The following is a 24,082-nucleotide window of genomic DNA, read 5'->3' as shown; positions in this document are numbered from 1 at the left end:
TTCACTGGTTATGGTGCAAAAACCCTGACCTGGGCCAGAGGTCACTCCGAGGTCTTCTCTCCAACTGCAGGAAACAAGCCACCCTACACCTTTTTTTCTCCAGTCAAGTTCAAAACACAAATGAAGTTCAACAGTTATTTAACCTATTGACTGCTGAAAGGCCTGATACCTGGCTGACAGCTCCAGGCTGTGTCTGGTGTAAGCATTCAGATAGCACAGGTTTTTTCCCACACAAATCATGTTTGGAAAACAGCTAAGAACCCATGGGAACATAATCACACCACAGTTTACAGAGATCGATGTTCTAGACGTGCCCTGTGGCATGGCCTAGTTTACAGAACCTTTGAATGCTGTGATCATGGCCTAATTTAAAACAACGGAACCACATGTCAGCCAGTAGCAATTGGGTGAGTCTTATTTTTGGTACTAAATGTGCAGTTCCTACCAGCACATCTTAGGTCCCTCATTTCTTCATGGAACAAATATTTATTGAGACTCTTCTGTATTCCAGACACTGATAAGCCTCAGGAATACAACGATGAGAAGATGGTGTTGGTGCTTGCCCTTGTGGTTTCATAGATGTTCTGGTTCTTGTGGAGAAGCCAGCGGTTGGCAGCACTGGCACACAGCTAGGTGCTGGGGATTCTCCAGTTCAGGCAGTCAAATGGTGTTTCTTAGGTTTCAGTTGTCACTTCATTACTCTATTACACAGTCTTATCTTCTATTTGTCATTTTGAAAACGTAAAGATTAAGTTATCCAACCCTGTCAGCTATGACACTTATTACAGAAATTCATGAATTGAAATCTGAAAAGTATGCAGACACATCAGAACAGATAATACGAAAAATGTATTGGTGAGGCTTATAAGTCACCTTTTCAGAGCAATTACTGATTATGTTATAAAACTAATATTAATTCCCATCCAGTGGACCTTCTTTCCAAACTCTTTGTGGTATGTATTATAACTAGCATCTCCCTCCTTCCAGAAAAACTCTATTTCCTTAACCTTGGTGATGCCACATTCTCCTGACTTTCCTCCTGTCCCAGTGGCTGCCTTTCTCAGTTTCAGCTGCTAGTTTCTCTTCCTCTCCTCCAAACTTATTCTCTCCCTGCACTTTCTTCCTGGGTAGTGGCCTTGTCCTCTGTTGCTGTGGATTTTAGGGTTCTCTCTACTCATCTGTGTCCTCTCTCTGCATCTTGCGTTCAACTTGTTGCTTAATTAATAGCTACGCTGGGATTTTCCACACTTCTATCCAGTCTTTTCAAGAACTCAAAGCTGAATTCCTGATCCACCCCACTCCTGAAATCTGTCTTCTTCTAGTTTCCGCTTCTCCAGATATGGCACTGCCATCCACTCCATTGGTCAAACCCTAATCCCACAAGACATATGTCACTCTGCCACCTTATTTCCACATCTGGTCTGTCACCAGGTCCCCTTGAAATGTATCAAGGATCTCTGCCTCTTCATCTCAAAGTCTTGTTTTTCACCAATAGGATGTGCCGCAGGTTTCAGTAAATTTGTTTAAATAATTTGTTTCCTCTCCATCCCAGTGGCTCTGATGCCACGCTCACCACTGGATCCCCACCACCTAGTATATAAACGTGGGTTCAACTGGACTGAATGGCAAGTTATACGGGCATTTTGTCTTAACTTAAAGATAACTTGGTTTCTTTGACAGGTAATTACTTAGCACTTCTGTAGTCATTGCTGACTAGTTGATAACACACCCCCTATGAAAATTCCCATATAAGCTTAAGTTAAGTGTTAAATGGAAATTTTCTTCATACTTAAGTGTGTTAATGGGGTATTTACAGAGTTTAAGGTGTTCCTGGCTGCCCATTTCCTTGGGTGAAATAAAAGGTCTCGAATAAGTACAGCGACAGACTGTATCTATTGCTTTTAACCACTACTGAATTCTCATTTCTTTTAGTCTTTGGGAGGCCTTTTTCCTTTACTCCTATCAGTGGATAGTTCATCTGATTTTATTGTTAATGTAAGAAAAATGTTTTACATCCAATGCTATTTTATGTTATACCCATGGTCTGTAAGTCAGTGTTGCCTTTCAGTATATAGATCTGTTAGAATTACTATACTTTTAGGAAACACCGAAATATGCTGTCATTTGAATCAACTGACAGTGGCCATCGGATTTGTGAAAATTGAAAAATGTTGTTTTTTTAAAAAGTCAGAAAAAAACAAAGAATTTTCATTTTCTCATTTTGAATTCTTTGAACTTAAAAATTATAAGATTTTTGGAAATAGAAAAAAATCCAATTGCCTCATTAATATGTTGCAAATGAAAGGAGGGTGTTAAAGGACTTCAGAATCATGTGTTCACTTACTTTGTTTAAACTCTTCCCAGGAAACCTATTTTGTGTTTGTATAATAAATCTTAAGTCATACACATTCCACATTCCTAGGAAAAGAGCTCTGTGTCACAGATAGGACACTGGTGGCGCCTATTGTCACTTACAACTGTTTCTACAAATCACTGATTGATTGGTAGCTACAGACAAAATAACTTCTCTGAGTCTCTTAAGCTATGAGTATTTCATTTAGTAATTTCCAAGGTTCCAATGACTCAATAAGTGAATGGGTTAATTGCTGATTTTACTCTAAATTTTCAGTAACAGAACCTGAACTTGATACCACCAGATCCTACTCTTTTGAATTTCTATCACATAAAAACCTGTCACATTTCTCGCGCATTTTCTCTACATATCAGTGAAATCACTGGAATAGAAACCAGGTTTTAGCCAGGCTGCTCTCACTACTGTGCCTGAGAACTAGGCAAAGTATGGAAGTGTGTCCTAGGTTGGGAAAGGAATGTTGATCTTAATTTTTAAGAAATTGATTATCATTTATTTACATCACAATTATTACCATTGATTTATCAAACTTGTTATTTAATAAATCAGCAGATATATGTTGACCATCTGAACATTATATAGCATATAGAAAAAACATAAGGCCTAGATCTCCCTTGTCCTTAGGGGGAAAAAAGATGCTTGAGAAAGCAAACATTTTAAAATAGTGTATGAGCTCTCCCTGTAGCAGGACACGCTTTAGAGGACTTAGGAGGGAGGTCAGCTGAGCTTGGAGCAGACAAAGAGAGAACGCAATGGAAGGTGCTGAAGTGGCCCAGAACTTGAAGGACAGAGAAACTTTCCATCTAAAGGAGTGAAAGGAAAGGCCAGAATAGCAGACGAGAGTAACTGTCTGAAGACTGTGACATCAGAAAGTGATTTACGTGGATCAGCGAGCGATGGTTTGATTAGAGGAGAGAGGTTGGGTCAGGCTGAAATTAATTTGGTCAGGCTAAGCAGTGCCAGATATGAGTCTTAAAGAGTCTGACCTCAACAACTTTAATCCCATGATAGGATTTTCTAATATAATGGGAAATGCCAGTCAGACTGTCCCAAGCTATATGAAAACATTGAAGAAAATCATCTGAGATGAGTGGCAATGTTGTCTTTCCTAGCTTTAGCTTTGCAGTTCTTTATGTGAAGAAGGGTACACTGGGCAAGCAGATGAATGTGCAGTCTCAAACACTTGCTCTTTAACATTCTTTTCTTCCCTCAATAAATCTGTGTCATTAATGACAACGTGTAAGTCAACCAGAGGAGAAACAGCCTATTGGATGACGGGGCTTTAGTGATTCTTGCTTTATGCCCTAATGGTCAACATATGGGCTTCCATCAGCCTCGAGTGGCAGGTATTTCCAAAGACACAGGTCCATCCACAGAGTGTGTGTGCATACAAGAGCGCCCTTCCTCCAGGTCCCAGAGGTGTGGATCTGGGAACCATTAGCAAAAGCCCTCTGTCCTCTTTGCTGTCAGGAAGATGCATGTTGGTGGAGACAGAAATGTTTTTGCACCAGGAGCCCTGACTCCACTATTAATTTTATAGCCCTGGGGATGGGATGTTCAGTTCTGCAAAGATCCCTCAGCATTGCCCCACCAAAAGTGTGTTACGTGGTCCCAAACTTACGTAATCTGGAGACGCTGTTTCTTCAACTCCTCTTCCCCGTGTTTGTATGTGCTCTTGTATGAGTCAGGGTGAGGCTAGAACCCCTGGGGAGGAGAAAGGTAGATCTGGCTGGAACCCACGCCTTCTCACAGAGAGACATCACAGACATTGCAGATCATCTGGGTCTATAGACACAGAATCCAGGCAGATGAGCTCATGAAAGGGTGGATGGTGTGGGGTAAAGGAGAAGGCAGGGTTTGCTGGGCCTGAGTTTGGAACACTGTCTGGAACAGGGATCTGGATACATTCAGGCCCTACATCTCAATCCACTTTACAACAAAAAGCAAAGGGAAGTAAAGGCAAGGTGCTTCTCCCTTACCACTCCTCTCTTACATGCTCTGTGTAAGTCAAAGTGCAATAAGAGTTATTGTAATAAAGCAATGTGATTTTTGAAGCAAACAATGGCCCATTCCTGGTGTCACTGGGACCTCAGAGTGCTCCAGTCTCTCAGAAGAGTGGCTCCCAACCTTCAAAAACCCTTTCTCACTTTCTTTCTTCTGGGCCCTCATTATGTCCTGTTTGAGTAGCCAGAAGGGAGTGGTATGTTCAGATTAGTCATGGTTTCCAGCATTTATAACTGAACATTGAGCTACTGAGATATCTTATTGCCTGAGTCTTCATCTCCTTTAGGGAAACGATTTCCATGTTTACTCTTGTCAGCAGTCACTGCTTTGCTGTTCCTCTCTCAAGGTTTTGATAGTATTGAGGTCACTTCACCAAGCAACCCTCCTGTTCAGATAGAGTCTAGTTCAATTTTCTGCATTTGAAGAATTTAAATAAAAATCCCACCATGATTGTTACTCAAGGCTGAGTTAGATGCAGCTCCAACCTACATGGGCTTGAAGCCACTAAGGAAAGACCACCAATTGCAACCAAGCCCAGTGTCAGCAGAAGGTCCAGAGTCTGATTCAGGAAAGAGACACTTCACTTCCTGTCTGGCTCCCTGATGTTCCACAGCCCCTAGAGGAGAAAGAAGTCTAATTGCAGGGTGATGTATTTGTATTTTGATAAATGTATGTCAGTGGGAATGAAGAATGTTTGTTGGCATACAGAGTTTATGAACAAATCACAAAAAGGTAAACATTCAGAGCTGCCTCTGGATGGCAAGTGAGAGTATTTTTCATACCCACTGGGGGTCTCATTCACATCCATGACTTCAACTTCCACCTCTGTGCAAAAGACTTCCTGATCTGCGTGTCCAGACACACCTCTTTGCTGAGTCCAAAGAGTATATTCAGTTAACATTTCTACCTGGATGACCCACAGTCACAGCAAACTCAACATGTTGAAAACTAAACTCACCCTTTCTCAAAGCCTGCCCCTCCCCAGGCATCCCCACCACAGGGAATGCCCCAGCAGAAGCTCGGCCACTCAAGCCAGAAACCTGGGATTTCTTCCTGACTTCTGATCTTCCCAGCCACCTGTCCTGTCCATCACCAGGTCCTGCTGGTCCTGTCCCCTCGACTTCTCTGGAGTCCCTGAACCACTTCCATCCCCTCTACCACTGTCTTCATCCAGACCCTGTGTGTCCTGCCCAGTGCACTTCATTAGCTTATTTGTCTCCTAGTTGGCCCCTTCAGTACATTTGACCCCAGCAGCCGTGGCAATCCTTCTGAAACACAAATGTTGCCCTTTGGTGTAGGACTCTCCATAACATTCCATTGCCCTTGGGTTAAAGTTTAAATCCCTTAACCTCTTGTACAAGGCCTCTGACACTGCCCGTTCCCTCATCTTCAGCCTCATCTCTTGCCATTCTTCCCTTGAAATGCTACGTTCCGGCCACACTGAACTTTTTCTCCTCCTCCAAAAACACTGGCTTTATATGTATGGCTTCCTCCTCCTTCTCTCTCTTCTTTTTCTTGCTATTGAAATATAAAAGGCATACAGAAAAGAGCATCTATCACCTGTATACAGCCCAGTGAATTGTCTCAACTGGACATAACCATCTGACCTGTGCCCAGGTCAAGTACCTCACAATGTCTGGTATTCCAGAAGCCTCCCCCATGCCCCTTTTTACTACACCCCAAGGGAGATGGCTGCCCTAATATCTGTACCTTAGACAACTTTTCTTACTTATATACATTGTGTCAATAAGAACATACAGAATAGTTTCAGATAGCTACTGCTGCATGCCAAACTTGATGGTCTAAAAGAACCTAAAATTCCCACCTTTGGCTTCATCATTCCTTCTAGCTCTGCTCTCTGACATCTGCTTCATCAAGCCTCATAAAAAGACCTGTGTCCACCTGTCCTCGCCTCCCTGTCACTGGTCAGTGCGCGGCACCCATGCCTATCATTCTACTGAAACTGCTCTTATCCAAGGGCACTGGCTACCTCTTCCTGCTGGGGCCAAATGAGCATTTTCAGCCTTTTCCTACTTGATACTTGTCCCCTATTTCATTGAGTCACTAATTTATAGTAACGCTCCCTCTTCGACCTGTTGTGTGATTTTTCTGTGTATCTCCACTCGTTATCTCTTGCCTGGATTAATTCTACAGCCTCAAGGAGACCTCCCTGCCCCAAGCCAGTCTTCCAAACTCATTATTCTGACCTGTCTTTCCTGGTTGCCAATCTGGGCAGGCTCACCACCTGTGGTGAAATAAATTGCGAACTATCCATATTGCAAAGCAGGAAAACTCTTCAGCTTGCTGCTCCAACCTACTTTTCCAGGCTCCTTGGCTAACGCATGCCCATGGCTAACGCACAGCCATGTTGAATCTGCATGTTGTGAGCCTGCACTCTGATTTTCTGTAGGTGGTTCTCTTTTACCTGCAATTCCTTTCTTCCCATTTTTCCTGCAAATCTATTTATCCCTTACATCATATTTCTAATACCATTTCCTCTATTAAGTCATGCTGGTAGAAGCTCTTTTTCTGAGCTTGTTTGCTACTGTTAATATTAATGCCAATAAATACCATTATTATAATACACTTGACTTACTCCCTCACAATATAAACTCTTCAGGGTAGGGTCTTGTTTTGCTTACTGTTATATTCCCAAGCTCTCAGAACCGTGAGTGCATCCTACATCCTAGGCACTCAGTAAACACTTACTAAGTGAATGAATGGTTAACATTTATTGAGCATTTACTATGTGAGGAGCTTTCACAAATTATCTCATTCCATCCTCACCACAGTCCTATGAGGAAGGAACTGTTTTTTATCCCAATTTTGAGAGGAAGCTGAAACTTAAAGAGATTAAGTAACTTGCTCAAGGTCACACGGTCGATATATGGCAAAGCTAGGACTTGACCCCTGATTTGTTTGGGTTTGAAATATCCTCAGTCTACCTTCGAAGTGGGTCTGCAGGGGTGCTTTACATGAAACTCTGCTGTGGCTTACGGCAGGTATTGAGCAATTAGAACAGTTGTCTGCAAGCAGTGGAAATATTTCTTGACATATTCCCTCTCTTCATTACACTCGTATTCCTTAATAACAGGAACTGAATGCTCATTATTTTACCACCACCACCACCCAGACGCCAAGCAGCCAACACAGTGACTTACACCATCTTGTGTTCACTAAATGTTTGTTGAATGAAATAACGGGTGTGCTCTTAAGAAACAGACTTTGGCTATAAATCTTTTTGCACTATCAGTAACTTTGAGCACTGTCCTGATGGCTGCACCGAATCCAGTCACCGCTGCCTCTTCTAACCCTTTGCTCCTCAGCATGATGTAGGCTCGGGGCCATCCCTGGCTGACCCACGCTCCACCCTGACCCCAGCCCTTTGCCATCCTTCCTGTCCTTGTGAAATTCCTCTGTGTGCCTTCCTGCTGTAGTGGCCTGATCACGCTAAGCAAGTTCTGCCCCACCCTCTCCTCTTGACCCCATGCTCCACTTGAAACTGACTGCTTCCCTGGTCATTCTTGTCGGGCAGGGCAACATGACATTCATGTAGATAATTTGAACACAGTGTGGATTGTGATAAACAGGGAGTCACGAGTCACTGTAGCAATTATGAAAAGGAAGGAATTCCTAATGAAATGATGGGCGAGCTGAAAGTGAATTGTCACTGTCTTTTTCATGCTCCTGTCAGTTGTTTTTTTATTTCAATAAAGAGTTAAGCTTATCAGGTTTGGCAATTATTTAGGATTGTTGATCGCAGGTAAGAGAAACTGGAGTGATTTGAACAAAAAGGGGATATTTATTATTACAAGGATACAGAATCTTTAAGAACCCAAGGGTTGGAATGCTGCCAGGTGTCAGAGAGAACTGTAAACAGGACCAGAAAAGAGCCTGGGATGTGAGCAGCATTCTCCTTCCCTGTCTCACCCTTGCTGTCTCTGTACATCTGCCTTATTCTTTTCTCTCTGTGAACCTCCTCTAGTCCACAGACCTCAATGTGGTACATGGCTGATATGACTGCTGAGTATATTCTTGGTGAGAGTGAGTGTCCCCATTAAAATCACAAATTCCCAAGGAAATTTACCTGATTGGCCCAAGATGAGTCAGGTGCCTGCCCCTGGCCCAATCAGCTGTCACTAGCAGGACAGGATAACGTTGTTCAATATGGCTGCCAGGCACCCATCTCTATGCAAGAGAAAGAAGCAGAAAGGATCTTTGTAAATTATGCAGATTCTCCAAAAATGCCTGTGACACTTGTTTTGGGTTTTTTTTTTTTTTTTTTTTTTTTTTTGGTTATAGCTGTTTTATAAGAGAATTTTGGATGCTTTTCCAGGAACAGAACAAATTAAGGGAATTTATTACTTTTCAGATTCTCAGAAACAAATACATAAATATGAATTACCATTTAGCCTCACCCTAATGAACTAATGCAATATCGCACTGGTAATTCTTTTATGTCAGTATTGTTCATCAAAGACCAAGAATCCTGGCTTCAACCAGGTGCCTCATATGCTTCTAGATGGCATCTCAGACTACAGCAAAAAGGAAAAAACAGGCTGTATATTGTCTTCTCTGAGCCTTACACAAATGATGCCCACACCTCCCCTCCAGCAATCAGAGTTCTCCTCTCTTCCTAATAAGTCAATGTAATTGGGTCTGAGGACACAGAATCCCTGCCTTCTGAGGGTTGACCACTGCCACCAGTTCTGAGAGAGTAGCCTTGACCACTGCTTCTTCATGTGGTTTGAGGTTGGGAGAGAAGGAACTGGGATCACTCTTTCTTTCATTCTGCTCTGGTCTTGCCAATTCAGTAACTGGGTAAGGATAATCTGAAAAGTTTACCCAACTCAGAAGTGGGAAAGCTGGAGTTAGGTTGGCCCCGGCAGTTTCAAACCTCATGTCCAGTCTTGCTGAACCTGGCCCTCTGGGCATGACTGTGTGGGCTGTGGCTCACCACCAGGGATGACATGCGCTGTGTGGGCCCTCAGAATGGGTGGCATGCACCAGGCTGTGGGGAGGTGGGACCAGTACCCTGTCCTGGAAAATGACTCTTCTCCTCGCAAGGAATGCTGCAGTCTCCCTGAACCTTTCAGTGATAGCATCCTGGTTTGTCTTCCAGGCTCCCTGGGTACAGCTGGCCGTGTGTGCAACCTGACTTCCCGAGGCATGGACAGCTGTGAAGTCATGTGCTGTGGGAGAGGCTATGACACCTCCCGGGTCACCCGGATGACCAAGTGTGAGTGTAAGTTCCACTGGTGCTGTGCCGTGCGCTGTCAGGACTGCCTGGAGGCTCTGGATGTGCACACATGCAAGGCCCCCAAGAATGCTGATTGGGCGGCTCCCACATGACCCCAGAGGAGGTTCACCTTCCCTCTGCCAACGAATCCATTGGATCTGCAAGAACACTGGGCCTTTGGGTTCTCTCGGGGAGATATTTCCAAGGCATGTGACCTTTGTCTCAACAGAAGCCCCTTCTCCCTCCCTCAGGGCCCAGGCCGGGGCCACATGCTATACACAAAGCATGCCCAATTCTCTCTGACTTCCAGCTTTTGGGATACATCTCTTCCTGGTCATGACAAAGCTGTTAGAGGGGATGGGGATATGGGTCCTGATCAATGTCTCCACCTAGAAGCTTCCTTTTTCTAGAGCAGTTGACCAGAGGGAAAAAAGAGTATCTCAAAAGAACCTTCTGCGTCCTACAACAAATGCGCACAATAAGAAATTCCATACTTCCATCTGGAGGGAAAATAAAGACAGCAAACTCAACTACCACTGAATTAACTTTAATTATTGAAAAGACCAAGCAAGGTTTTTGCCTAATCAAGTGATCTTCATAGCCATCACCCTTTGGAGTAATTAGGAATTGCCTAGCAGAGGATGGCTTTCAATAAACTAAGTTTGAAAGCAATTTTTTTCCAGGCATTTATTACCATATTAAAACCTGATGTGAGAAGGCATGATTGTTGTCCTTTGGTATAATTTTGAATCTTTGCAATAGCAAAAGCCTCAGAAATTGAATGTTTCTGCATTACTGCTCCCTCAAGATAAAGAGCCTTGAGAAATGGACAAGACTTTGTCTCATTTAGGATCTGTAGGGCATTAAAAGGAAGGTTTATTATCTGGCAGGATTCTGTAAGCATTGGGAGAAAGTAGAGGAAAATAACTTAGTGAGTGGAATATCAGAAATGTGTCTGTACAGATAAGAAAAAAGGGAGGAATAAAATTTCTGTCTGGTATAATGCAGGTGGCCCATGGAATTTTGTTACTGACATGGCTTTGGGAATGCAAACTTTGGGGTTGACAAGACCACAGGACCAAAATGCTGACAGAGAGCTTTCCAGAGTTAAGTTGTGCCCAGACAGCCTTTACCCGTAAGCAGATGCCTAAAATAAGTTGGCCACGTGTGCAGACGAGCATCTACTGGTACCCATCACCCTTCCAGCACATCTGAAGCTTACAAGATGACAAGATACCATAGCCTAAAGCAAATGGCACATGGCTTTGTGTATAAAGTTAGTTACCAGAGCATATTATGTTACAAACAAATCGTAACGTGGAGATTACATATAAGAGACCCAGCTGTAATTATGGGAGCATCAATATGAAAATTGTGGTCAGCTCCTGCCACAAGCGAAAGATGACATCCAGGGAAAATGGAGAGGCCGCCTGGCCCACTTTGCAAATTAAATGAAAGAAAGGTGAAATAGATGAAGCAGCTTCTCATCCCCTTAAACACTTAGGTTGGTATTCTCAACAGACTCTTCACAAAACTCCATTAACTAACAGGACGTTTCATTACACACATCTGATGTCCAACTGTTGACACTTGCTCATTTTCTGATTCTTTGACCTCCTGTTTTCTCTCTTCTTGCTTTCAGGGGGGCATTTAGGCTGAGATTAGTGGGTAACAGCCTGCTGGAGTGTTTCATTGTGATCAATATGTGCGTCCTAGTCCTTTTAAAAATGACAGTGTTCTTCTTCACTGTCGAACTCCAGAATCAGTTAGCTAATGTTTCTGAAGTGGTTCTTTCCTCTTTTGATTCTATGGAGTCAGAGAGAGGGGGAGAGTGGGGGTGGCACCTATGGGGGAGTGGGAAGGCCAGAACTGTGGGCTCAGTCTTAGTCACACCAAAACGTGCTGTGAATGAAGGGGCTTTTTTAGGGGTCCCAAACCATCAGCCCTTCTTCCTCCTGGGTGAACTGTGAAATCATAAGTCCATGGATGTATTTAGACTTGGAAAGGCTCTTAGAGGACATCTCAACTCCCCTTAGTTTGCATCTGGGAAAACTGAGCCCCAAAAAAGTGAAGGAATCTGCACAGACATCCACCATTATCCCAGTGCGCCATAAATAGGATCACGTACCAAAAGTACTGGAGAAAATTAAGCACTTTATCTAGGAATAAAATTAGTTTGTCTCAGAATTAACTCAGTGGGGTCTAAGTAATTTTAGCATTCAAGAGGATATTCAGTATTGGTTTTTCTTTCATCCCTGAGATGATCTAACTTTTTATCCTGAAATGCATCCTTTCTGATAAGAAACAAGGGGACAGGCATTGCCTTAGAGAAATTGCTCTGATGTGTAAGGGAGGCCTCCATCTCAGATGGCAGTTGGGTTTGGTCTTTAAAGAGAGCAAAATAAGAAAGTGAAGTACTTTTATCTGTTTTCACTTCTAAAAGAGAAAATCTTCATTATTTGAAAAAAATTATAAAAACAGATGAAGATCATTTCAAACCCATTTTCCTTAGGGTTTGATAGAAGATCAACATCCCACCATCCTAAGCTATACTAAAACTTGATTATCTGAGACCTCAAGGGATTGTATGGCACAAACTGCCCAAAACTATAAAAGAACGAGAGTTCCACTCAGGTGAGATGCCTTCACAAATTCTCTCCCAATGAAAATCTTATAAATTGAAATTTTCTAGCCCAAGAGGATGCTTATTCATTTTCTATAAAATCTGAAAAATCCCTACACAATAGAAGATCTTGACTATTTTACTGAAATTTTCTACAATAAAAAATATAATCTGCAATTGACTCTGAGACTTAGCAAATGGGGTGTGTTTTCATCAATAGATTTGCCTCCCCAAATTGGTCTGCGGTGCCAGTGGACCTTGTCTGTATTCTGTGAACACACATTGTCAGGGGTCATTCTCATTATGGTATCCTGGACAGCCCCTCAGGCTCTGGAAGACTTAGCACTCTGCCATGAGAGACAATGTACCCCTCAGACAGCTTCAGCTCAAGCACCAAGTCTTCATGCTAGCTCAGGGATGGGGCCTTGACATGTTATTCAAAACAGATGCTTCAGAAGTGGCAGAGGCATAGGGCACTCGAGGACACTGACTCTCTGCTCTTCCTTTATACGGGTGTCACCAGATTGAAAAGAACATCCAGTGGAGTGATGAAATGACAATTTAGTCTACGCAAGGCCAGGTAATGGGAGGGAGGAGGGAGGAAATGCATCTCAGAACTCTTGTCAAACGACCAGCTGAGCATGGTGATGGCGGCTTGACACTGTGCAGCTCTGTTGGTAACTTCTACTCTTCCTTCAGCTTCTGCTTTCCTGTTCCCTCCCAGTACCTACTTCCAGAGGATGCGCAGAGGCTCAGGCACTGCTCAGAACCTCCAGCCCCATTGTGTAGCTCCACTAGAGGCTGCCAATGTTCTCAAGAGATGTTTTCAATCATCAGAACCATATTCCTTTATATTGGAGTCATTGCAAAGCTTGAAAAAACTCACATTTCCTTTTCAAAGGGGGTATTTTTACAGTCAGAAAATCCAGCTTCACATGGACATTTCTTGGCCTTACTAATTTATTAGGGAATCTTACATCTACTCCACAAGAGCTAAAGCAGGTCTCGCTTGCTCAGAAGCAGCCAACATGACCGAGCATGTGCTTGGGCTTGATGGCATTTTCAGGCCCGGATATTGTTATTACTTCTCCTTTATTAAAGCTTGGCTCAGGGCTGGTGTTGTCTCGCTCAGCTGAAGAACATTCATCTCCCCTCTTGCCTGCTCTCAAAATAAAGGCTCAGAGCGGTGTCCAGTGGACCAGAACCACTCTTTTGTGTCTATTTACCAAACTTCAACCTGGGCTTCCTTATCCTGAGAGCATGAGTTGTTCTCTTAACAAATAGATCTCACCAGTTCCAAAGCTGGTAAATTGCTTTTGTCAGGTCTGTGCTGACCTTCTGCAAAGCGATCCGCTGGGGTAAGCTGACAGCTAAGGCATGCTTATTTTGACCTTCTCCTTACCTAGGCAGAGAAAATTCTCACTCATCCATGAGAATGTGCTTTACATTTTTCTGAGGATCAGTGATGTGACAGGTAGTTTGTAAAGCCCAACATGATCATTATTTTTCTAAATCATAGTTGTTTCAGTTCTAGGTTTTTTTCCTAATATTCACATGGATTCCTGTTTAACTAAACCTCCCACTTCCACAAGCTAATAAATGTGTCACGCAGATTGTTACAAAGAACTATTGTTATTTACAAGTCTACATTTTCTGTGAAATCAAAACATAATAAAGTGAATTTTCAGTGTTGACTTTGTTATTTTAAATGTCTTGCCAAACCCTCTGGGGAAAAGAAATCCCTGCAGGTTATGGGAACTATTCCCTTGTCTTTTCTCAAGACCACATTTAATACAACTTGATCAAGAGGTGTCTTTCCAGACTCTAAAGATTTTCAGGAGAGGCAATTTACTTATCTTACTGTAACTATTCTTGTGAGTTCCTGAGTAAGACAATCTGAATTGAGAAATTGCTCCGTATTTTCACCCTGTGTTCTCCTGTGGTTGACATCGATCTGCTTGCCCCCTGTGGGTGCCAGCATGCTTTCACCATGTTTATAAATTCAGTGTATAAATTCCACAGCAGCTAGACCCCTCCGCATCGACTTCTCTGAATTATTGCTTTCCATACAAGTGTTTGTTCATGACTGAAATGGCATTTTCTCAGCTTGATGAGAAATACAATATCCCTTGACTCTACATTGAGATTCGTGTATCCTAATTGTGTGTGCTACTTACATAGAAGCAACAAAACCCTAGAAAATGAAAATCAAATCTCTCCCAGTAAAGGAAATGCATGTACCCTATTTTCCTTCCCCAATGAATTATGTTTTGGGGTGATCTGACTAAGCACTTCAAGTACCCCAAGATGGTCCCGTGGTCAGGCAGCTTGCTATCCCTTTAGCATTCCATTGTTCCTTCCAGAAACCGCTTTACTTAGATGATCTGAGGATGATATGGCAACATGTCTCTCTGTGTTTTTCAAATGGCATTTCCCTCAAATATTTTTGCCTAAATATTGGCAATGAAATTTCCCTATTACCTAATCCTTTGTTTGCAAAAGCTGTCCTGTGCGTTATAGGATATTTAGAAACAATCCTGGTCTCAACCCACTAGACACTAGAAGCAACTCCTCTGCTCCCCCATTGTTACAACCAAAAGTGTCTCCAGATATTGCCAAAAATCCCCAGTGGGGGAAGGGGAAATAGTGAAACAGTTCCTGATTGAGAACCACTGATCTAACACTTGGTCTAAGTCCTCTATTGAAATACAAGCCATATATATTCCTGTCATTTTCAGTTTAAGAACACTTCACAAGGTGTATTAGCTTAACGGAATTAAGCTAATGATACAGTGTTAATGTATCAGACTAGTTGGCAAGGAATCTTTTGGGGAGGATGTAGTTGTCGAAGTCCACAGCATCATGGAGAGCAAAAAGAGGAGGCCTGAGATTTGAAGCTCACTTGGGTCTACAACGCGGGTCTGAATGTGGAGGAAAGCACAGGGCTTCTGGGTTTCTGGGAGATGGCCGTTAACTGTGGGAATCAAAGGAAGGATGGATGATTTGCAAAGAGAAACAACAATATGGTTTTAGAAGCCAGAGGCAGAATTTTTCTTAGGAACTCCTCAATTTCATAATAGTCAGTGAAAAAAAAGAAGTCCCTAGAAAAATGGCCTGGAAGGTGGAGAGTGACAGCACCATAACCCTGCATAAAATAGTTGAGTGCTTTTGAGTTTCTCAGGACAGAGGAGAGGGTTATAATAAAGAGGGGCACTGCAAAATGGAGAAAGACTGCTTCAAGTACAGATCCTGAGAACTTGTTTAAAGCTAGAGTGAGTGTCACTTTCAAGTTGATCATGAAACATACCCCCGGCCCCCACCACCAACACATATACCCTGGCAGGTGACCCTATGGCAGGTAACCCTAACCTTGGGTGATATTTTAGTAGAGTGAAGCAAAGTATGTTCAACACATGCCAACAAAAGCGGGAAAGAGACAGCACAGGCTGGACACAAGTTGAGACAGAGTGGAGAAAGAAAGACACCTCACTGAGGACAGAAAGGGTCACTCAGCTGGGTGGAGAACTTGGACTAGATAACAATCGGCTGAAAGAAGGGACCAGAAAGTCTCTTTTCTTTTTCATGACAGTTTTTCCTGGACCAAACTGAATTTATATTTTAGGCCATTGAAAGTAGTAAACAGCAGAAAGGAATCACTTAGATGATAATTCTTTAACTGCTCCTTAATGCTATTACCTAGTTCTAGATAACACAGTGAGATCAAAATCTCATCAACACAATCGATTTCTATTTAGACTATTTTTGGATTTGTAACTTGATTTTGTAATTTCCACGTAGTAACTGACCCTGTGAAAGCCCCTGTAATTGAATCATGGGCTCTGGATTTCCCCAGGCAGTCTACCCAATCCTATTTTAATAGCATTGCGCAGACTTTTTTTAAGTTCCACAGACAAGAGGAATCACATTACTGCCCGTAAACCCAATTCAAATAATTAAATGACGAAGATGCATCCAGTATCCACTCCGTTGGATTGCTCCCACTGGTTACTTCAGCAGAGATTGGGGAGCTTTGCAAACCCATCTGTAAATGTTTAGGGGTTTCATGTTACACAGGTGGAGGTCACACACCAGCCGAACAAATAGCAGGAACTATAGAAAACGAAATCTGAATTGGAGTCTCCAAAAGTCTACTTGCCATATAAACTTTGGCATATACCCCTTGATCGTTATTCTCCAATAGTAAGGATGAAGACCTCATAAAAGGCCTTGAAGTTAGAGTCGTCATTGTAAAGTCATGCTTAATCAAGACAAATATTCCCAGTGTAAGAGCATAGCTAGAAGAAGGGAGTGCGGGTTTAATTTTCCTATATATTACCATAACTAAAACTATGCCTTATCTTCTCAGCAACTCTCATGAAATAATAAGCACTACCATTTTTTAAAATATTTACACCAGCCCTTGGAGATTTTTATTACTAGCATGATTCACAGATGAGAAATGTTCCTCTTCAATAAGGGCTGAGAGACTGGAATAAGAAATCCTGAACAGAATGTCTATACAGATAAATGAATTTGAATGCTTCTTCTGGTTATTAACCATTCATTCACTGATGATTTTCTTTTATATTTTCTGAACTGAGTGAATTATTGGGTCAAGATGATCCCTCTGGTTTTCATATTGTAGGCATGTAATTAAGCAAATAGTAATTGAACGATTACTTTTTCCTGTCCTACGGAGATGGTACTTCAACAGAGCAAATGAGGTTATATGAAATTTCCAGAAAGTTGACAGTGAGGATTCATGGAATCACAGACTACCACATTTGGAAAGAAGAATACATATAATTTTTTCCAATCTCTACATTTTATTCATGGGAAAACAAAAGAAATTTCATGGTTCAGACTGTGATGTAAGCAAGACACTCTGAATCATCTTCAGGGAAGAACAGTTATTATTAATTCAATCAGTCTGTATTGAGCATCTCCTGTGAGGCAACCACTCTGCTAAGTACTTGGAAAAGCAATAGTGATTAAGACAGACATGCCCTTGCTCAGAGCCTTCTGGGAGGGCTAACACCAAACATGTGTACTTTACTACTTACTTTACAAGCTGTTCAACATGCACAATTGGGTTTTGTCCTTAGAACCACCCTCAGATCTAAATCAGATTATCCTCTTTTTTCAGATGAGGCAAGTTTCAGAGAAATTTAGTAATTTGCCCAAGATCATATAAAGCGGTAAGGGGCAGAGCCTGGATATTTGTCTCCGAACTTGTGTCTCAGTGACTTTTCCAGTACACCAGAACTCCCTCTGGTAAAATTCAGTGAGAACTGCTTGTCCAATGGGCTATTGAAAATGACTTAGTTGGTTCCATAACCACATTTTCCAAAGGAAAAAAAAAAAAAGCATGTGTGGACTGCTAAAGGAGTTCTGATTTCACTTATATATGATCTCGGCAACAAATCATATGTAGATACATGTTTAACAAAGCTTTACCAGAGAGCAAGTGACTTTCAGTTACGCATTTAAGAAAGTATTTTATTTAAAATAGTTTTGAGATTCTCCTAGAAAACCCAAAATGTTTGATCATAAGAAATCTACTTTCTCTGTCATGGAACATTCAGTCCACAATTGAAGATGGTTCAAAAATATTATGTATCAATTCAAACATGGTATGAATCATGAGTTTAGTATTTTCCCAAACCCTTACTTAATACTTGATTACTCAGGTTAACCTGTCAATAATTTTTTATAAATTTCATAATAGTCTTGCCCTCTTACACTGAAGAAGGAAGATAGTTAAAAATTTTTTAGCAACAATGTCACAAAAATATTTTTCAAAAGAGTATTCAAATGTAATAATGTGTTTTAAAATATCTTTAAAAGCACAACATGCATATACATAATACAAGAATCTGTTGGGATTAAGAATATTTTCATCTTGTATAACAGGATGTATGGGTGGTCTTTCTCTCCAGAAGCAAACTGGGAAGATTTGTATAATGCCAGATTATCAGATGATGTTTCAAGAAATAACAGGTGTTCGTTCCTCTACCTTTTGATCTTGAAGCAGTTGCTGTTTCTGAGCACAGATTACTGACACTCAGGTCCAGTTTACTTCTCACTTAGTTCAACCCTACAGTTGAGATTGTTCTGATAGTGAACAGATTAGCAAAAGGAAGTTCTCAGAATGCAAGGGAGCCAGCACAAGTCCTTACATGAATATTTGAGAATATTTGACACAACAAATCATCCTCTCCAACATAAAGTCAGAACTTTCAAAGAGCCAATCATTCAATAGAGTCAGACATTAGGCAGAAGGAATTAATCAGGAACTAACATGTTATGAAATGGGATTAGGATAGGGAAAAACTTAATTCATCAATATAAATCTACATCTTTGACCTTAAACAGCTACCAGACTCTCCTCACCTTAGTTTGATGTTAGAATTTACATAGCTTGAATGTTCTGGAATTGCCCAGGCAAGAAATTAATCCCTCTATGACCCTTAAACAAACAAAAAACATTTCAAGATTGAGGTGCCTATGATTTGCAATGAAAGAATAAACTCTCTTTAAGGATCACATTTTCAACCATACAGTAAAGATTCTCACAGATAAAGCTTCACCAAACCTGAGCTCATAATCTAAAATTACAAAACATGCCTTAAGGTAAGCCACAATTATTGAGATGCATAGAAAAAATTAACCACAGACTTAGACTCCCAAGAATATCAGATAATAAAATTATTATACAGTTGATAAAAAAATCTGTCCACAAATAATAAAAATGAATAATACACAGAAATAAGACAAAATACTTAAAAGATTAAGTTAGTTTTAAAAGAAATTAAACAGATATGAGAAATTTTAAAATATAACCACTGATATTAAAAACTTAGTGAGTTTCTACCTGTGGTCACAGATGAGGAAACATTGTTAAAGTCTTTCCCTTGCTGCCATGATGTCTAATTCAGAGTCTCCCAAAGATCTGCAGAACCTCCTCATTAAAAGATATGATTTTAAAGTAACCAGTGAGGGGAGAGGAGCCATTTTAAACCATAGGAAATAATCACAGATTGTGTGGTAAAGAAGGGCCCAAACATCAAGCACTTTGGTTCTCTTCTTCTGCTTAGCTTTGTTTTTCTTAGTAGTAATTAAAATCTGCCACTGTTTATAACTACTGGTATTGCTGAACCACCACCAACACTCCTACAAGCAAAGGAGAAAAGAATGTCTTAAAAGGCCAAAAGAGGAGAGATCCAAGAGTTGTGTGGTCAGATTGGAAAGAGTAATCAGCAGTCATTTTTTCCTTTGAAAAAGCTAGTTTTGTCAGAACAAAGTCTGGGGGGTTGAAGAGGGAATGTATGAAGAGATACCAGAGGCAGATTGTTGAGTATGAAGTCTAGAGAAGGGATAAGACGATACTCAATGACAGCTTCAGAAAGAAGCAAGATTGAAGAGGGGTAGGTTTGTATAAAAATATTTGACCATTCACTTAGTTCAACAAAAGATGAAAGAGGGACATGAAATAGAGGCAAAAAAAAAAAAAAGAGGAAATAGTGATGTGGTCATATTGTGGAGGAGAGTAGAACAATTAGAGTAGGAATAAAAAGACTTAGATTTAGAAGAAGAAAATGAAGAGGAGGTGCTAACAGAGAATTAGTAAAATATTTTAAAAGGGCATAAAGGGTCTCTAGGAGATGAATAACAGAGAGACAGAGAGACAGAGATGACAGATAGAGATATATGGATAAGAGGTTGAGCAGCAAGAATAGAAGTTTGTGATAAGACTTGAAGAATGACAAGGTGAGTGCTATAGTGATAAAGTGCTGAGAGAAACTGTGGTGCTGGTCAAGAATGGTTTCAATGGCCAACCATGGGATCCTGGTAGAACTGAGGAGGAAACCTGAAGGGAGCTGGGAGACTATGAGACCAAGTAAAGTAAAGACAAATGGTCTCGATGGGTCCTAAGAGAAAACTTACTGGGGAAAATTAAAGGAGAAAAAAGATTGTCTTCATGGAAGGAAAAGTAAGGCATCCTTGTTTTGGAAATGTAGTTACAAAGGGATGAGTCTATGGTTTGGCTTTGATAGTAGAGTTCAGAAATCAGAACAAAATGAGATTATTACTGGGAAAATATTTCCTAAGCTATAAAATACTAATTATGTTTTATATGTTGTTTTCATTATTTTTGGAATGCATGGGTCAAGGAACTGTAGAGATGACCTGGTGTGTGAATCATCCATGTGGACACTGAGGTTGCCCAGAATGATGGCAAGGAAAGGAATGAGAGGAGACTTTTTTATTAGTGAATATGGAAAAATACCCTTGTAATGGATTACAAGGAAGAGGATGGTATATCTTCATGTTGGATATAGTCCTAAAGAGAAGGATGGTTTGTTTAACAAAGGTTTTGTTGAAACATCTAGGAAACAGCACAATGGGGTGAGAAAAATTTTAAACTTTCTCCCAGGCTGCAGGAGAACAATCTCCGTTTCACAGATCTTGAAGACAAAGAAGTCATCGAAAATGTTCAAGGAAGACTCTTTCACTGCAACTAACAGCAACCCTTCAAAATCACACACACAAAAAGGAGAAACTTACTATAAGGATATAGAGATCTGAAGGAATTCCCAGACAGGAAGTACAACTGGGCTTTGAATAAGCTGACATTTGTTTCCAGAAAGATGCTGGAGACATCTTTCCACTTTTTGTACACTCTAATGGCCCCTCTGCTTCTCTCTGGGTCACCCCTTCCTCTTTCTTAGCTTCTTCCTTAGCTTGCTTAAAATGTCATATGACCCAACATAACTGCTGGCTCCAACTCTTCATCATGACCTCACACTTCCCACACCCTGTCTTTCCTTCTCTCTCCTCTAGTTCAGTAAGAGAAAGAAACTAAGCTTGTCTTGCCAGGCATGTCAAGGACTCTAGCCCACTTTTGGACTGGATGCCCAGACATCAGATAGTTCCCCTCCTGGGAAGCCTTATAGGATCCAAGTCTATTCTGGAGAGGTAGAGTAGAAGACCGAAATTTTGCATATGTGTAACTCAAAAGGAATGTCAAGACTTCATTAAATTCAAGGATAGAGAGAGTGTGGGTAGCCAAATACAAGAAGCCCACAGTGAAAAGAACCTAGGGGAAGGCTGGCTGGAGACCGTGACCCCAAGAAAGGGGATAAAGTATCAGGATGGTGAGGGCTATATCTCATGTTGTCAAGGCAGATCAAGGAGGCAAGAGCTGGCCTCCAGGCTGGACAGACAAGGTAAATAAAGTGTGCTTGAACAATGTGTGGGATGCCAGCTCAAGTCAGCCCCAGTTCCGTTCACAACCTTGAGGGAACTAAGGTGGCCACATCCAAAGACATAATCTGGCTGAAAATCTTCAACCTGAGCAGAAATTAAGATGTTGGAATAGCTAGACCTTTCAAATTTTCCTTATTAAAGGAGAAAGGAAAGAAAGACCTGATAACAATAAAAATTCAGAGTTTGAAAAATCAATTCCCAGAAAAGTTGGACTAAGACAAAATAAGAGTCGTCCTTATATAACGAAATGGTAAGCAGTCATTAGTCCTGGTCCTTGGTTATGCTTGGGAGTGACTCACATATGTTCAGATGTTTAAATTCATTAAGGTACCTTCTCAGGAGTCCCTGAGTCAGGTTTGTCTGACCATGGCGAGTCCATTGCCCTGCCCACAGTAGGCCAGCCCTTCTCAGGGTACAGAGTAGATAGGGGGCAGAGGAGGCTACTCTCGTGTGACTCTTTGTGCCTCAGAGTTAGCGCTTCCAAGTATAAACACAGAAACAGAATGGAGTAGACAGAGGCAGAGCTAGGAGAGGAGGGAGAGATGCCCTAGTGGTGAATATGCCATGGATGGAAAAAGAAGAGAGTGGAAGAAAGAAATTGTCACACAGCAACACCTAGAAAACACACTAGTTCTAGAAACACTATCCATTTTCCACCTAAAGAAACCAGATCTTTTTTTAGGGGCAAATAAAATGCAAAATATACTTAGAGTAAATATCTTGTGTCATAAAGCAAGGAAGTGATCTGAGAATAATGAGCATAAGTCAAAAAGACACAGAGCCAGATTGAATGGGTTCCTTCTAGTCAAATGTGGTACAATTTGTGCATCAAAATCAATAATGATGGTAAGATTATAACCAATGAATGAAATGGGAATTCATGTGTCCTTTCAGATATAGATACATAGGGATATTTACATAGTATCAAAGTCCTGAACCCCCAAAATATTAATTATAAGGGTTGACGAGAAGTCACCAGATAGGCATTATTTAAGTGATCGAAGTCTTCATTGTTGATAATTGTACAAGTCAAAAACATACATTACATAATAAGAGGCATTGAGAAGAACACAGCACTGCTTTGGGAATAGTCCTGAGAAAGACACATCCTGCAACTAACCATAAGGAAATGTCAAACAAGTCCAAACTGAAGAACATTCTATCAAATAACTGACCCTCAATCTTCAAAAATGTTAAGGGTTTGAAACAAGGTGAGGTTGAGGGTCTGTTTCAGAATGAAGAAAACTGGAGGTTATGACAACTAAATACATGGTTCTGAAATAAATACGTGGTTCTGAAATACATCCTTTTGCTACAAAAGACAGTATTAGGACAGCTGAAGGAAGTTGAAGGGGCGAGTTCGCATAGTGTTAGTACAAGTTTCCTGCTTTTGAGAGTAACCTGGTCAATAGAGCAATGGCTTGATTGGAGGAAATGCACACTCAAGTATTTGAGGGTGATGGGGCATCACATCACCAGCTCAGACTTACTAGTCTGATGTGTCCCTTGGGTTTGGAGCTATTAGTAGATATAAACACAGGAGAGTAAGGCAGAGAAATTAGGGTCAGGGGAAGCAGTCATAACTCACACTCTCTGTTGTTCTTTGGATCAGCTAGGAAGCAGGTGGATTACCAGAATGATCCTTTTCAGATATGTGTTCAACTGTGATGACCAGTGATCACTGGGGAATCTCATTTGATACTTTGATAAGGTGATAAAAACATCAACTTGCTAATAACTTCACTAATTTTAGACCCTAACATTTTTCTGGGGTCCAAGGCCCTGTGCAAATATGGGCAAAGTTGCTCAAAGGAGCTGAGGAGAAAAGGCCCTTTCTAGCCCATGCAAATGAATTGCAATAGCAGTTCCATTTGAATAGCTGATACCCCTTCTGGTGACAGCTGCAGATACACCAGAGTTGAGCCAGGGACTGTTCAGCTAATTGAAGTGCTCTGTAGGTTCTCTTTGCCCTCAAGAACCTTTCTGATAAATAGCTCTTGACCAGCTCCTTATATGGCTACAGACAGCCCTAAGAGGTTGAGATGTATTTTGGACACGATGTGATTCTCATTTCTCAAGGGTCTCAGGCCTTCCCCTTTGTAGCTGAGGGGGATGGCAGTGGGCTCCAGGGGCTCTCATGCTCTGCTCCCGGACAGTCACTTTTCCTCTGAAGATGCCTCCTTATCTTGAAGAAGAGAGGTGCCTGGCGCTTGTCACACTGTGCTGGGCAGCGGTATGATAGTGTGAAAGAAGACATGAGGAAATCAGAACCACAGAGATGCATAGGAGAAGAGTGGCTCTTGACTTGTTCACCTTTTGAGAGACATTGGGGCTCAATCAGAATAATTTCATATGCTTCCTTGGGCAGGAGAATGCTGGCTGTCCAATTTCTGTTCATTCAATACTCAGAAGAACCATTAATAGAGGGAAGGGTTACTGGCGCTACTGGCATCTGTTGCCACATAAGAACCCCAGTCAGGAACTATCCATGTGAATGTTTCCCCCAGAAGACTGTGACCTCCACTGTAGGCTACACATATTAGGTATGAGCACATTAGAATTGGCCTAATTGATT

General features: G+C 41.3%; 1 protein-coding gene across 1 annotated transcript in view; it reads left to right on the top strand.

The window, feature by feature from the left end:
- Nucleotides 1-9,838, top strand: part of WNT2 (Wnt family member 2) — a gene marked incomplete at its 5' end in the record, with an annotated part of 37,255 nt that extends 27,417 nt beyond the window's left edge. The window contains one exon of the mRNA XM_084230068.1: nucleotides 9,498-9,838. Coding sequence (XP_084086194.1) covers nucleotides 9,498-9,727 — 230 coding nt within the window. The 3' untranslated portion in view covers nucleotides 9,728-9,838. The remainder of the gene's footprint in view (nucleotides 1-9,497) is intronic.
- Between the last annotated feature and the right edge of the window lie 14,244 nt (nucleotides 9,839-24,082).

The sequence above is a fragment of the Talpa europaea genome, assembly GCF_964194135.1.
Source record: "Talpa europaea genome assembly, chromosome: 3".
NCBI lineage: Eukaryota > Metazoa > Chordata > Mammalia > Eulipotyphla > Talpidae > Talpa > Talpa europaea.
Note: the sequence above shows the minus strand (reverse complement) of the source record. Positions and strands in the feature narration are given on the sequence as shown.